General features: G+C 31.3%; 1 protein-coding gene across 1 annotated transcript in view; it reads left to right on the forward strand.

The window, feature by feature from the left end:
- Nucleotides 1–17,496, forward strand: part of LOC127704901 (histone acetyltransferase KAT2A-like) — a 48,797-nt gene that overhangs the window by 7,761 nt on the left and 23,540 nt on the right. Inside the window, exons 2-5 of the mRNA XM_052209137.1 lie at nt 2,876–2,999; nt 10,750–10,895; nt 12,858–12,947; nt 16,769–16,950. Coding sequence (XP_052065097.1) covers nt 2,876–2,999; nt 10,750–10,895; nt 12,858–12,947; nt 16,769–16,950 — 542 coding nt within the window. The remainder of the gene's footprint in view (nt 1–2,875; nt 3,000–10,749; nt 10,896–12,857; nt 12,948–16,768; nt 16,951–17,496) is intronic.

Below are 17,496 nucleotides of genomic sequence, written 5' to 3' on the forward strand. Positions count from 1 at the left end.
CATAGGATATATATTATAGAAACTAGGGTCATTTTAATATTGAAATTTGGATGTTTATTTTTGACGTTTAAATCAAATATTTTCAACTGTCAAGATTTTGGCCTTAAAAATTTAAATATTGCAAAAATTTGCTTTTTAAATACTCTTGAATATAATATAATAAGTATTAAAAGCAACGGGACACTCATTTGATTTATCAGATTTATCACAGTTATTCAAAAGTCAAATTTATATGAGCCTGTGCCTGACAATAGAGATTTTCGAATTAAGGGAAGCCTTACATAAACATGCATTTTTTTCAACCAATTTGAAGTTTTTGAAGTTTTTTAACCATACATTATTCCTCCATATATATCAAATGTACTTTAAATGTAAAGAAAAGTTACAAAAAGCATACAACATGAGTATAAAATGGTCTTAGGCCATGTAAGACTGAGAATTATTTAGAGTCGATTTAGGCCGTAGCCCATATTTACATATAAAAATGCACACAGAGGCTATAAGAAATAAAAATTTGTTACTTTTTGCTCATTTCTATGCTAAGATGTTATGATACAAGAAGTCTAATTGCAAAAGGACTCTTGAATTCAACTTTTTTTTGCAGACAGTATGGTCTGATGACCAGTTTTTCACTTTTCAATGAAAAACTTGCATGTAGTTTTAGTCTCAATTGGCATATATTTGAACCACTTACTATCCTAAAGAAGAAAATCATGGTAGCATATGAAATGAATAGGGTGTACTGATCATTGTAAAGTGTTTTTTTCAACAGATTTAGTGAAATATTTGTGATGGACTACAGATTTTATGTACAAAGCTCTTCACAATTCACATACATCAAACAGGCCGTTTAACCAGGGACATAAATACAAATATTCTGCACATTTTTCTGTGATAATCTACTTTTCTCTAATTTCAGAGTTCACAAATGGTTAATTAAATTTAATTTAATCATAGAAACACAAATATCAGGAACATAAAAAGCTGTCAGATAGAAAGTCAGCATGGGTCTTGGGCATAAAATGGAAACTGCTTTAAAATGCTTATTTTAGCCGTATAATGTCAAAATGGGACATTTTAACAGAATTTCTGTCAAACAAAGATGTAAATCCTTTACTTTTATTGAGTTTGACAAATTGAAACCAGCAAACCATTCAGGAAAGTTGCCAAAGTACAGAATGTACATTTACAGAATTCATCTCTTAGGCCCGAGAACACAGTTATTTCGTAGTGCAGTTCTTTTAGACAATAAATTCAAATTAAAAAAATCGCACCTGCTCTATCTCAAAAAGATTTTTACAGTGTAGTGTACTACTATTGATACAAATAATATCAAAATTATAGAAACTTCTACCAGCTCTAACTCAAAATATTGACAATTTTGTGTTAAGGGGGGCTAAAATTCAGTTTGACAGCTTCAGACATTCTAATTTTTGACCTTTTTTAACTGGACCAAATCACTACTTAACATAAAGATTCAGCACCCAAATTTTTTTAACATGTAATTTCATCCCCTTACTTAATATTTCATGCATAAAATATCAAGAAATAAATTGGGAAAGTGTATCAAAAAAAAATGCAAGTTATACACTGTTCACACTAGGGACTATATTCGTAGACAACGAAAACCAAAGGACGATAACTGTGTCCTTGGACCAATTGGTATTGTGAAAGGACAAAGCCTTTTAAATACACAGTAATTGTGTTACACTTCAAATGATTAAATTATTGTTAGAATATATAACATGTATACCAAATAAACACAACATTAAATATCACACATATCATAATTCAGATGTTTGGTTGACAAAAGTTTTCAACTAACATGCCTAAAGAAAGTGATAAAAGATCACCAACTATAAATATTATACAAGTGTTATAAAGAACGTTTTATTCAGTTTCATGGCAATATGTATTATTGATAGGGGAAACTGGATTGCTTGCCACTATCCTTCAAGTTAAGTGACTATCAAATATTAGAAGGTAAAAAAACATAATATTTTTGATGATCAGACCCCTGTAGACCATGCATCTATGAATACCATTTTATTTGTTATATGATGTACCGTTTTTGTGTGATGATTAGACCCCTGTAGACCATGCATCTATGAACACCATTTTATTCGTTATATGATGTACCATTTTTGTGTGATGATTAGACCCCTGTAGACCATACATCTATGAATACCATTTTATTCGTTATATGATGTACCATTTTTGTGTGATGATTAGACCCCTGTAGACCATACATCTATGAATACCATTTTATTCGTTATATGATGTACCATTTTTGTGTGATGATTAGACCCCTAGCCTGTAGACCATACATCTATGAACACCATTTTATTCGTTGTATGATGTACCATTTTTGTGTGATTATAAGACTCCTAGCCTGTAGACCATACATCTATGAATACCATTTTATTTGTTGTATGATGTACCATTTTTGTGTGATTATTAGACCCCTAGCCTGTAGACCATACATCTATGAACACCATTTTATTCGTTGTATGATGTACCATTTTTGTGTGATGATTAGACCCCTGTAGACCATACATCTATGAATACCATTTTATTTGTTATATGATGTACCATTTTTGTGTGATGATTAGACCCCTGTAGACCATACATCTATGAACCCCATTTTATTTGTTATATGATGTACCATTTTTGTGTGATGATTAGACCCCTGTAGACCATACATCTATGAATACCATTTTATTTGTTATATGATGTACCATTTTTGTGTGATGATTAGACCCCTGTAGACCATACATCTATGAATACCATTTTATTCGTTATATGATGTACCATTTTTGTGTATCAACTTAGTTGTACACTTGGTTTGATTTTATAAATTTGGTTTTATTTACAGTCTGAATCCTGTAAATGTAATGGTTGGAAGAATCCCAATCCACCACCAACTCCACCGAGAGTGGATGTGTCACAACCTCTGGCTAGTCTCACAGATCCATGTAGGAGTTGTGGACACACATTAGGTAAGCATCTTTATAAACTATCTAAACTAATAAGAGTTTTTATTTTCAACTATTTTAAGATTACTGCTGTTGGGACCAGGTGATACCCTTTTGCAAATCAACAGATCTTATATACATTGTTAAGGTTGGTGTTGCACATCTGGCAAGATACTACACTGAACAGCCTCCTTTTTTAATACAATATTCAATAAATATGTATGTTTTTACTTATCCCTGTCTAACCAGACTAATTTTGAAATGTTGCATAAACAGATGGTCTAATTACAGTTGTATTATTGTTTTCTGATATGACAGATTTCATGACAGTATTTGTTGATACACAGCCAATGATCAAATTTAGGTTCTTTCTAAAGAATCTACAGACCTGTACAAAAGATATTCTATTTGTAAAAGGCATTTTGTTTTTCCTAAAAGAAGTTCCTCTGGAAACTTTTTTTATAAATAATGGCCACAGAGCACAATTAAATTCCCCTATTAGTTCTTTATAACGTTTTGTTTCATTAAAAAAATTGCACCTTGCATTTTTGTCAAATCCTTTGTGTGTGTAATGTATAGTACTAGTCCAAAAATATATCCAAAATTCAGAAAGATTGAACCAATGACTCTTACAAATTTAGCCAATACACATCCATACCCCTATGGACAAGTCAAGAGATGTTCCGAAAATTGTAAATATCACCTTTTTGCACCTGGCCTAATCACTCTTTCCATATCAAAATCAGTTAAAATACAACATCCAAAAGTTTATTTCACCTCTCTTCTTTTATTTCCACCCACAAAAAACTAAGAAATGAGTGAGGAAGGGAAAGAAAAAAAATTAAGAAAAAATACACTCTAATTAAAAGGAATTATATTCGTGGACAACGAAAAGCAGGATCATTAATTGTGGTCTTGGGCCTATTAGGGGTCTAAAACTTGACCAATTCTAATAAAACTTGGCATGATTTAAGCTTAGTGTATTATAAAACAGTTTACAAAGTTTCAAATTCATATGATACCAATTATAAAAAATGTGGCATTTTTTATATCTGAACTTTGGGTGCTGAATTGTGGCGTTGAATTAGAACAATTTCAACTATCAAATTTGGGCTTCTAAAAACCAAAATATACCAAAACTTACATTTTTTAATGTTTCTATGTATAAATTATCACCTATTAAAAGCAACAGATAGCATACTTCATGTTTCAGACTTATAAAAAATGGCCAGAAGTAAATTTTATATGAGCCTGTGCCAAAAAATAGAGGTTTTCAAATGATGTGAGGCCTTATATGAAATGTAATATTTTTCACTTACCACAATTTTCTGAAGTTGTTAAGTTATAAAAAAACCTTTGACATGTTATAAATGTACTTTTAATGGAAATATAAGTTTCAAATAGCATAACACATGTGAATAAAATTGTCTTCAGCAATGTCAAGCTTAAAAAAACAGGTTGTCAATTTAGGTCGTTCCCCACATTTGCATATTAAAAAGCATATAAATGATATGGTAGATAGAGATATGCTTCTTTTTGCTCAAATCTTTGTTTAGATATGATAAAACATGGAGCCTGGATGTAACATGACTGTCACTTTCAACTATATATGTAGACAGTATGATTTGATGCAAAGTTATTTACTTTACTTTTTAAAACCGGCATGAAATTTCAGCCTCAAAAGGCCAATATTTTAACCACTAGCTATCAAACAAAATAAAATAAAGGTAGTTTGTGAAACAGACAAGGTCAAACAACCAGTAATAAGTGCTTTTGATACAGATTCAGTGAAATCTGCTAAAAGGAATTCAACTTGTATGTGCATAGAACCTCATTTTTCACTTGCTTCATACTGACCGTTAGACTAAGACCATTAAAGCAGCACATTTTGCACGCTTATTCTGATTTTATCTACTTTTTTTTGTGTTCAGTGTTCAAAAATGAGTTAAACATCTACATTAGATACCACAAACACAAATAGAAAACCAGAAAAATCTGTCAGAGAGAAAGTAAGCATGCTACTTTTGTAAAAATATTGAAACAACTGAAAAAGTTCAATTTTGGGCATGTAGGCTGAAATGTCACTTTTTTACAAAATTTCTATCAAATAAAAGTGGAAATCATTTATTCTCATGTAGTTTGACAAATTAATACCAATAGATCATTCAGGGAAGTTGTCAAAGTACAAATTCAATATTTCTTGAATTCACCTCTTAGGCCACAGACCACAATTAAATTCCCCTATTAGTTCTTTATAACGTTTTGTTTCATTAAAAAAATTGCACCTTGCATTTTTGTCAAATCTTTTGTGTGCGTAATGTATAGTACTAGTCCAAAAATATATCCAAAATTCAGAAAGATTGAACCAATGACTCTTACAAATTTAGCCAATACACATCCATACCCCTATGGACAAGTCAAGAGATGTTCCGAAAACTGTAAATATCACCTTTTTGCACCTGGCCTAATCACTCTTTCCATATCAAAATCAGTTAAAATACAACATCCAAAAGTTTATTTCACCTCTCTTCTTTTATTTCCACCCACAAAAAACTAAGAAATGAGTGAGGAAGGGAAAGAAAAAAAATTAAGAAAAAATACACTCTAATTAAAAGGAACTATATTCGTGGACGACGAAAAGCGGGATCATTAATTGTGGTCTTGGGCCTAATGCTTTATTATTTATAGATTTTAAATGAATGAGCATTGGATATCACTTGATATGATCCAGGAGTCACCATACTTCAAAATAATAGGTAGAAGTCATGTCATGATAGGGAAATTTCAATGATACCTCAGGGAGAAGTAAAGGAGACTAAAACCATATTTGTGTTAGCCTTCGTGTGTAATAAATCATCTAATTAAGGAGACCTTTGATACCTTGTGATGTCTCAAATACTACACACATGTATATCGCTAATATGCTTGCTTTACAGCATTGAAAGGTTCCCTTTGAGTCTCCTCTGGGCTCAGGTTTTTTTTTACTTTTGGAGCTGATACATAATGTAGTCATTATCGAAATAATAATACAGATTTTCAGTCATTGTTGATCTGTCATCAATCTGTAAATATCTATAGCACTTGTGTAGATTTAAAGGAAAAGAAAATTTAATAATAATTATCAAGTTCAATGAGATACAGTATGCATATTGCTTCTTTTTTGAAAGAAAGTGTATTTTTATCTGAGAAATTGAAGTCAATATATTGTCATTGAAACAATACTTTTGCCTTAAAATATATTTGGTACTTAGTTAATTTATAAGAAAATACATATTTATGCAATATTAGATTAGTATTTTTCACTTTCAGTGACATTATTAACCAGATTTCGTAAGAAAAATGAGTTATTGATTTGGGGAGCTACGGCGGGCGGCTGCCAAACAGTGACCATGCATTTACTCATGAACTGTTCAGCCAAAGCTTTTCAAATTTTAATATGTTGTTACTGATGACAAAATGGACAATATTGACGATTTTCACTTTCACCGTTCAGGAGTTATGGTTCTTGAAAGATTGAAAATTGGTGTTTCCAGTCGTGTCCATGCTTTAACTCATGAACCGTTCAACCAAAGCTTTTCAAATTTAAAATGTTGTTACTGATGACAAAATGGAGGTCAAGGTTGATATTGACGATTTTCACTTTCACCGTTCAGGAGATGTGGTTCTTAAAAGATTGAAAAATGGTGTTTCCAGTCATGTCCGTGCTTTAACTCATGGACCGTTCAACCAAAGCTTTTCAAATTTTAATATGTTGTTACTGATGACAAAATGGAGGTCAAGGTTGATATTGATGATTGTCACTTTTACCATTCAGGAGTTATGGTCCTTGTGATATTGAAAAATGCCAGGACACAAATTATTGTTAATAAATCCGGTTTACTGTCATTCTGACAGCTCTTGTTACCCATTCAGCTGATTTATACATCTGCACAGTCATTATTGAAAAAAATACAAATTCCAGTCATTGATTCGTACTTTACAAAAATGTAAAATGTAAAATAAAAAAATTGCGCTGATGAAAAATTTACAAATAAAACTATCTTTGACAAGCGATTTGGAAAGGAATATGAAGATTTTAAGGCATTTAATGGATAATAAAAAAACTAAGGTCAAATCTTATCACGTTTAAGAGAAGGAGTAAACTTTGATTGTTGAAAATCAGAATCTTCTGATGTATGTTTTTGTCGCTGGAAGTGAAAGAATTTTTTTTTCACTCGTTTAACGGCAAAACATCTATTTACATTTTTAAGAAGCAGAAGCGCTTCATTCTAAAAATGTACGTACGGTCAACGCTTTTACAACCCTATGAAATTACCAAAAGAAGCATTCAATACTTATAATTACATTTTTTCGATATGATCATGAAAACATGATTACCATCAAGTTTTTCTTTTTTTTACCTGTGAACTTTATTGTGGAAACGTGTGTCATCATGTATGTTTCAATTCATGCAATTCATTTTGAAATGAAGAATGATGCAAGATTGCTGTTGGCCAATCAAAATAACGTATAATAATGAAACATACATCTAATGTAATTATTCAATTTTGATAATTATAAACAAGCCTTTGGCGAGTTTATAATTACTATTTAAATTAAATAACGAGAGTTGATATCAAGGGATATCCAATTCTCACAAGCTGTTAAACCTATTGCTCTTATGGTAAACATTCTCATTGTGTTGAATAAAAAATTCCATGAATCGTTGATCTTGTCTTTTGCACATACCAGTATGACCATACTATGACATCATGATATGTCTGGTTTCGGTGTCAAGCATTAACATCAGACATTTTTACACTTTTTGTATGCTTCAGAATGTAAATAAAATTTGACAAAAAGAATATTTGTGCAGTGTGATACGAGAAATATATCTTCATGTGAGAAAAAGATAACCATAAGAGAAATGTTTCTGTTGGGACAAATTACATTCTATCCCCTTTTTTCCATTAGGAAGAAATCCTGAGATATTTCTTCCAGTGGAAATAATGTTCCAGCATGTCTTCTAAAAGGAATATCTATTCAGTGACACCATGACATGTCTAGATTATTGCTTGTCAGATAGTCAGAAGGAAGCAAAACTTGCTTTTAAATGGTATTTGCTATAATAGAGTCCATTGACATGTTTGGCAATAGTTATTCAAAAAGTTAGTAATAGTCATCAGAATGCGTTAATTTACAGTCAAATTGTAGGGTCTTGTGAACAGTACATGAAAGAGGTATATAGTGGAACTTATATGGTACAGTCTTATTACACACTTTGCACAAGTATAACTATTTACATACAGTGGCAAACATTTATTATTCAAATTTTATTTTTTTGATATGTAGTAGGGCCTGGAGAAGGTATTTAGTGTTTCAGAACAGAAAAAGCCTAATTTTATGAGTTCTTTTAATTTCCAAATTCTTTCAAGAATTCCAATTTCTTTGCTATAAGGATCTACATGTTCGCTAGACAGGGTTCACATGACCTTGACTTTTTTCATTTATCAATGAACAAGGTCGAAGTTTCATGGTCAATTCCATATCTCAAAAACCAGGTCAACTATATTTAGTGTAGATAATGCTTGTAAGGTGTATATAATAGTGTAGCAGGTTTCATCTGATTTGACCTCATTTGCATGGTTCTTCAGTCAAGTTTAAGTTTACCTGGTTTGGGATTTTTTCTCAGATACTATGAGCAAAAAATCAAGTAAGTTTTACATATGTAATTATTGGAAGGTGTACATGTACATCTGGAAGGTATCATCTGACGTTGACCTCATTTTCATGGTTCATATGTCAATGTTTAGTTTTGTGGTTATGTCTGTTTCTCAGACACTATATAAGCAATAGGTCAACTATATTTGGTGTATGGATTGATTGTATGATGTACATGTCTGTCGAGGCAGGGTTCATCTGACCTTGATCTAATTTTCATATTTTTATTGGTAAACTTTAAGTTTTTATGCCCCCGCCACAGCAGAGGGGACATTAAGTGCTACCCTTGTCCTTACATACATACGTCCCCTAAATTGGTTTCTGTTCTCTAACTTTAGTTTACCTCAAACAAATGTTATGAAACTTATACATGTTATACACAATGCTTATTACCACAAAACACAGATAAAGTTTGAATTTGGGTTTGCATCACTTTTACCGTTCTTGAGTAATGCCCCTTTATTAATGCAAAAATTGCTGAATTTTTCGTGTCCATTCTCTAACTTAAGTTTGCCTCTACCAAATGTTATGAAACTGATACACAATGCTTATTACCACAAGACTCAGATCAAGTTTGAATTCTCGAGTTATGCACCTTAAGAAATGGAAAATTGATTTTTCATTTCCGTTCTCTGACTTTAGTTTGCCTCAACCAAATATTAAGAAACTTATACATGTACATAATGCTTATTACCATAAAACACAGATCAAGTTGGAATTTCGGTGGCTTCTCTTTTTCAGTTCTCTAGTTATGTCCCTTTATAATGTTATATGCAAGCGGTGGCATCATCTGTGTCCCATGGACACGTTCTTCATTTTTTTGTGATTAAGTCTGTTTCGCGTATATCATACAATACATGTAGCTTAACTTTATTTTGTATAAAGATTCATTGGACCATCAACTAGCAGGGTTCATCTGACCATAACCTTATTTACATGGATCATTGATACAGTTAAGTGTATGTGATACTTGTAGCTAAACCTTTGTCTTAAGAATAATTTCATTATAAATTCAGGCAGGCAAGACATTTCAGCATGTACACTCTTTGTTTTTACCTGTGTCACAAAAGGCAAAGCAGGTCCCTCATTAAGTCTTAGGAATGACCTTGAGTAGAAAACTTACCTAAAAGTTTTCTTGGCTTCTGTCTTGACATTTGACACCTATGGTATAATTTCTCTATCTGGTAGCCCAATCAACAGCTATACATGGGTCTCACTATATATGTATGGACTGATCATGACAATACCTCAGACCACCTGTCTAAGAAAAATATATACTTTGATTTTCTTTACTCTTGTGACAACTTTCTTTATTGGCTTAATATAGGACTGTACATGTACAGAGTACATGCATGGAAATAGTATATCTGTGCAGTTCATCTTAATATATATAAAATCTGCAGAAATGCAATTTTCCCACAAACATCAGAAACAATAAGAAAAAGAATGAATGGAAAATAAAAAACACTTTAGCTGTGTAACATTTTGTTTCAGATGTAATAAATAACAGTAAAAGTTTCATGAAAAATCCATTTATAGATTAAATGGTTTTGTCCAATGTTTTATGATAGTTGGTTGTCATGATCCAAGTATCAGATTGCAATTTAATTGAACATTTACTGGGAAAAAGATTTTTAGGTTCCAAGATGATTTTTATCATTATGTTTATGGGGAATAAATTTCCTGAACTGTTTCTAAAGATTTATTAATGGCTGCAAGAACATTTTATTGAAATTACAAATGTAATATTCAGTCGACTTCTTCCTTAACCTGACAATTAAAGGAACTAGATCATCTCAGTTAGTACATTGCAAAAAACATGAAAATATTCTGTCTGGCCTTGAAAATTATCAAAATGATAATAATAGGTTTTAAAAATTAAAAGTTAATCAAATTTTATCTGATTTATTTTTTTTATTTCTTAGTTTAGTAAGATGTCTTGTTTTAAGTGAAAGCAAAATTAAGTGATTATAATAAATATTTTTAAGTAAATTGCAAATGAAAAACAATCAAATATTTTACGATTGTTCCCACAAAATTTTCCATAAAAATTGAGTAATTATTTGTTGATCAGGTTGCCATGTGTCACATTTGGAGAACACTGCTGAGGAGGAATTAAACAGACTTCTGAGGATAGTTGTGGATGTGGAGAATCTATTTATCTGTGTACATAAAGAGGAGGACTCAGAAACTAAACAAGTCTATTTCTACTTATTTAAGGTATGTGTTCATTTTATATTCCATCATGATTCTTAAACTGATACTTAGCATTGTGTTTAGAATCGTATTTTGTCATACCATTTAATGTGTGCCTCATTTAAATTTTTAAATGATCTCAGAGATAACTGGTAATACAATCTATATTATCCTTAAAAACTATATATGAAAAATTAAATGATACTGTGTGCTATTTAAAAGTTACTGCTAACTTAAATTGTCACTTTAACATATCCTTAAATGTTATATTTTGAAATTCTTACCATGTGTAGTATTCTGTTGAACATTGTAATGACTGTTGATTTTTGATAAATATGGATTTAAAAACATCCTAATTAAAAGGGTTCCTCCTCCAATAAGAAATTCAACGTCATTGTCTGCTGATACATGTAGCATGCATGCCTGGAGTCTGGGAGGTTATTAGTCCCCTACCGACGAAGTCGAAGGGGACTTTAGGTTTGCACTCTGTTCGTCTGTCTGTCCGTCTGTCCATCCGTCAGTCCGGCAACTCAGCTTTCCACACTTTTTTTCTTCATTCTTGAAGATATTGATTTGATATTTGTATATAGTTTTATCATGACAAGTTATAGATCAAGTTCGAATTTTGTTCCGGTCTGATGATTTAGTCCATAGTTATAGTCCATGTAAAAACTCCACAACTAATGTTAGAGTACTATGTTAAACCATATAATCTGTACAAAGGGAGATAACTCATTTTTTAAAAGACATTCTTTGGTAAATTGTTTGAGGAATTTTGTGGCAGGTTTATATGTTATTTTGTATAAACTAATTTTCTGAATGCTACATGCATATAAATATATATATATTTTTATTAAGGTATATATTTCAGTACATTACATTGTGTAGATAAAAGTTGTTGACATTTTATAGGTAAGTTACAAATCTATATTAGTTTGTGACAAATGAAAGAAAAAATATTTGGAACTATTAATTATATTTGATTGTAATTGGAAAATAGATATACATTGTATTACATCATATCTAATGTTAGAGTGTTATAGGTTTTCCACACTTTTTTTCATCATGCTTGAAGATATTGATTGACAATTGGTAAATAGTTTTATCATGACAAGTTACAGATCAAGTTCAAATTTTTTTTTTCGGTCTGATCATTTTGTGCAGAGTTATGGTCCTTGGACTTGAAAAAATTCACTCATATATTCAGTTTTCAACACTGTTTTTAGTCATGCTTGAAGATATTGACTTGATATTTTCTTTTTGTTTACACCATGACAAGTTATAGAACAAGTTAGCATTTTGTTCCAGAAAAATGAATTTTTACCCGGTAGGGGACTATGTATTGCCATGCAATACTCTCAGAATGCTTGTTTGTTCTTATATTATCTCTGGTCTGTTTAAACAAGAGACTTGATATTTGGTTTATTCTACTCTTCCACTTTAAGCATGCAGCAATTAAGAGAAGGAGCAAGGATTAGTTGGCTGATTGTAAGAAAAAAATATTCAGTTGAGGTTACATGTTTTAATGCAGTTTGATACCCTGTGAGCTTAAGCACATAACAAATCTGGATTAGCATATTGTTTAAAACGAAACAGGATTTATATTCATATTTAGTTGACATATTTTTATCCTAATATATAAATTAATAATTACATCTTGGACAGGAAATATCCATCTGTCAGTTTATCCTATAAGATATAACCTGATTATTGTATGACCATATGTAGTTTGTATAATCTATCAAAACAGATTTAGGATTGTTTAACATGGACAGAACATACAGCTCAGTCTATGTCACCAGACAACCTATTTTCATATATATCCAAACACCTTAAGACTGCTGAAGTAAACTAATTAAATACATGTATGATAAGCATAAACATGTAGTTATGTTAGTCATTGATTTTTATAAGTATTAGGTAAAGAGAACATCATATGTATTGACATTATGCTTACATTTATTTTCATCCTGTTTCTTTTCACAGTTATTAAGGAAATGTATATTGAACATGAGTAACCCTACTATAGAAGGACCATTAGGAAACCCACCTTTTGAAAAGCCAAGCATTGCTAAGGTGAGATTTACTTCATATTTCATATTAAACTTGTAATTTTTGACATTTTTCATTTTTTAGAATATTTTAATCAGAATTTATACATTCTACAAGAGTTTAGAATTATTATATTACTTTGTACATGATTGGACCCACAGAAATGTTGGGCTTGTCTGATTGATTATGACAGCATATGCATATATTGTTTAAATTTGGGAGGTTACGGTCAAGATTTGAATGTAAAATTTACAAGGGGACATTTATTCACATCAAATACTAATTTTAAAATAATAATGATTTACAGACGGAATTACTAAACTTACATGGATCAATGAATCATGAAAACTAGTCAAAATTGTTCACTTCTTTCTCCTTTGGTCTTTATGGAAAGTTGTCTCAGGGACAGTCATGCCACATCTTCTCCTTTTAAATCAAAGTTAAATTATCCTTATTTGACATACATGGATATCTTATAATATTTTTAACTTTAAATGCAGTAATGGAAAACTGACATCATTACAGAATTCAGCATTAATTACTGCAATATCAAAAATAAGTTTTAGATCAGCTGGTAAATAGACTGATTAAACTAACTGACCGGGTATAATTTTACTGGACTGAAATGTTGAGAGAGAAAAAAGATAAGCATATTGTCAGGTCAAATATTTTGGATTGATATGACAGAATGCTGGACCAAAATGTTTTTTTATTAGACATTTCTTTAGGTCTGAAATGGTTGCTAATTTCTGCCATAAGATTAGGTTGGGGCTCAGTGTCATTATACATGCTGACATATATAGTACCCTAGAGAAACAGCTACAGAATTGAAATAGTTAATTTTTGTATTTCACTTTCTAAGAAACTTAACTTAATCACAGAAATGAGGTCAAGGACAACTTCCATATGCCAGACAAAAAATATCAAACCATATAAGTATGCATACATGTACACAAAGTGGATTATTGTCAAGCTCTGGCTAATTATGATTGTTAGATAACTACTATTTAACATTGCAGTCATTATTTCTAAAGACAGCCAAAAGATATAAAACCAAATTATATACACTAAAATCTGAATCTGAAATCAATAAGTGAATACTTGTTTAAAGACAGATCTGTTGTAGTTTCTCATAAATTTACCCACACAGCTTGTTAAGACGAAGGACTTTTTCTCTAGGTTTCTTTTGTCTTTATGTTATTTTTAATTGCTATCTACTTGATGTATACCCCACATTTATTCGTATTTAATTAAATTTTGTAATTATTGTCGAGCCTCTGACTTTTGTCGCAGAAAGCTCGACATAGGGATAGTGATCCGGCTGCTACGGCGGCAGCGTTAGCTAACTTCTTAAAAGCTTTATATTTTCCAAGGTGGAAGACCTGGATGCTTCATACTTTGTATATAGATGCCTTATGTTATGAAGTTTCCGTCTGTCATATGTCCATTGTCCTTGACATCATTTTCATGGTTCAGTGACTACTTGAAAAAAAAGTTAAGATTTTTTGTAATGTTGATTTCTCTCTTATTATGAGTAATAGGATAACTATATTTAATATGTGCGTACCTTGCAAGGTCCTCATGCCCGTCAGACAGTTTTCATCTGACCTCGACCTCATTTCATGGAGGGCTATCAGTGAACAAGGTTAAGTTTTCGGGGTCAAGTCCATATATCAGATACTATAAGCAATAGGTCTTCTATATTTGGTGTATGGAATGATTGTAAGGTGTACATGTCCAACTGGCAGTTGTCATGTAACCTTCACCTAATTTTCATGGTTCAGTGGTTAAAGTTAAAGTTTTTGTGTTTTGGTCTTTTTTTCTAATACTATATGCAATAGGTCAACTATATATGGTGTATGGAAATATTTTACAATGTACATGTCAGTCTGGCAGGTTTTATTTGACCTTGACCTCATTTTCACGGTTCATTGCTCAGTGTTTAGTTTTTGTGATTTGGTCTGTTTTTCTTAAACTATAACCAATAGGTCAACTATATTTCTTGTATGGAATGATTATAAGGTGTATATGTCTGTCTGGCAGGTATCATCTGACCTTGACCTCATTTTCATGGTTCATTGGTCAATGTTAAGATTTCCTGGTTAAGTTTGTTTCTTAGAAACTATAAGCAATAGGTCAACTATATTTAATGCATAGATTGATTGTAAGGTGTACATGTTTGTCTGGCATGGTTCATCTGACCTTGACCTTATTTTCATGGTTCATTGGTCAATGTTTAGTTTTCCTGTTTAAGTCTGTTTCTTAGAAACTATAAGCAATAGGTCAACAATATTTGGTGTATTGAATGATTGTAAGGTGTATATGTATTTCCGGTTTGGTTTATCTGACCTTGACCTCATTTTCTTGGATCATGTTAAGTTTATGTGATACTTTTAGTAAAGCTTTATATTTAGGACTATCAACAAAAAATCAATGGTCAGTAAAGAAGGCGAGACATTTCAGCGTGTGCACTCTTGTTTATTTACATTTAGATATATTTTTCTGTATAAGTATAATAAATCAGTGCTATATCTGCATATTATCGTGTCTTATATCAAGGCAATCATTTAGAGAGTAAAATCTGGAATCCCCATTTAAAAGGTGGTTTCTTTTACACAGCTAACTGTATGTTAAACTTGGTTGGTTTGATCGTATTCATCTGTACTGGAGATTTCAACTTCAAGAATCTTTAAAAATAATTATTCATTCATACTGTAGCATTACTATTTGTGCTGTCAAAATAAATTGACTTATTGTTTTGGCTGCATTGCATTCACCTTGTTTGTCTATATCTTCTTCTGTCTGTTTGACAAACAAATATTTCTGTCACGATTTTCTCAGTTACTACTGAACAGAATGACTTCAAATTTGGTCAGTAGCTTGACAGTAATGAGTTGTAATGTGTGAACACTTTTTGGATTTGTCAGACACCTACTTGCTTTCAGCAGATAACTTTAAATTACAAATACGGGTATGCCAAGCACAAACACAAGTGCAAAGGAACCTTAAAGTGTTGTTGTTACTGGACCTTCTACATTTTATGTTTTTATCGTAACAACCCTGCATACCCGAGGTATCCACTTTATGGAATCTACTGACAGAAGATTTACCAGGCGTTGGTTCACTTGTGTTTTAATTTTATTATTATTGTTTTTTTGTTTTTATGAAGCTACTGTCTCATTATATGTTTTGAAGTTTTATTTTTTCACATCATGTTCTGTATCCTTTTTTTTTTATCACAAAACCAAAAGTTAAAAGTTCACAAAATTTCCAAATTGTCTCCCTTTTCTTTCTTTTTCTTTTTTAATTGAATTATATATATATTGCCACTCACATATATTCTAAATAGTTTTAAGCATTGTAGGATAAAGATAATATAAATTAATTATTTTAGGTATAAATTTAGTTTTTACTTGTCATGAAAAGGATTAAAATTCTTGGCAAGGTACACATATTTTTAAGTCTTGTACAGAAATAAATTTTATGTTTTAATTATCACTGAGACAATATTGGTGTATTCTGTATGTATAATTTAAGGTAAAAGATATTTCATATCATATTTGTATTTTGCTTTACGCTGTACAGTATCGGTATCTGTATCTGTATGTGTAAGTTGAAGATACCAATTCTGGCTTTTATTCAACGGGAGAGAGAGACACCCATTGACGGTGTTGGAGAGCTGCCTTGAAGCTCTCAACACAGTGTGACCTGTTGTTGTTTACATATTTGTCTTTTGTTCTTTAGTGGATATTTGCCCTTTGCAGTCTTACCACACCCCAATATTTTTAAGTAAATTTTCCATTCACAACAAATGATTCAATCTGCATGTTATTATCTTCTTTTAGGGTGTGACAAATTTTGTATTGTATAAGTTTGGACATCTTGCACAGAGGGAATGGCAGACAATGTATGATCTAGCTAAAATGTTTCTACATTGTCTGAACCACTGGAAGCTAGAAACACCAACAAGTCGACAACAGCATGCTGGATCTGAAGATATGGCTACTTACAAAGTTAATTATACCAGGTAAGTTAACATATTTTTAACAGGTTCCTTTTTATTGATGTATTTAAGTTTGTTTACTGAATGTCCAGTGGTAAATATTTCATTTTTATTAAAGATGAGATCAAATTCAACAAAAATCAATACGTACTGCAGTAGGTCCTGTAAAGTAAACCAACTGAAATGAATGATGGAAAGTTTGAATTGTCACTGGAAAATAGGGTTTATGGCTAGACAGGGATAAGATTTTTAACCAGATTTTCGAAAGAAAAATTGGTTATTGATTTGGGGATGTATGACGGGCGGTCGGGCGGCTGCCAAACAGTGTCCTTTCATTAACATGAAAACCATTTGACGAAATATTTCCAAATTTAGATATGTTGTTTCCTGTGATTAAATGAAGGTCAAGTTCAATTTTCACGATTTTAGCTGTTCTCGTTGTTAAGTTTTAGACCTTTCAGTAGCAAAATTTATTTTTATAATATGAATTTGAGTTATTTCCCTTTGAACAGAAATTAATAATTAATTTCTTTATCATTTGGTCTCTTGTTAGATTTTTTTTTTTTTTTG

Source organism: Mytilus californianus, unplaced genomic scaffold (genome assembly GCF_021869535.1).
Source record: "Mytilus californianus isolate M0D057914Y unplaced genomic scaffold, xbMytCali1.0.p SCAF_1, whole genome shotgun sequence".
NCBI lineage: Eukaryota > Metazoa > Mollusca > Bivalvia > Mytilida > Mytilidae > Mytilus > Mytilus californianus.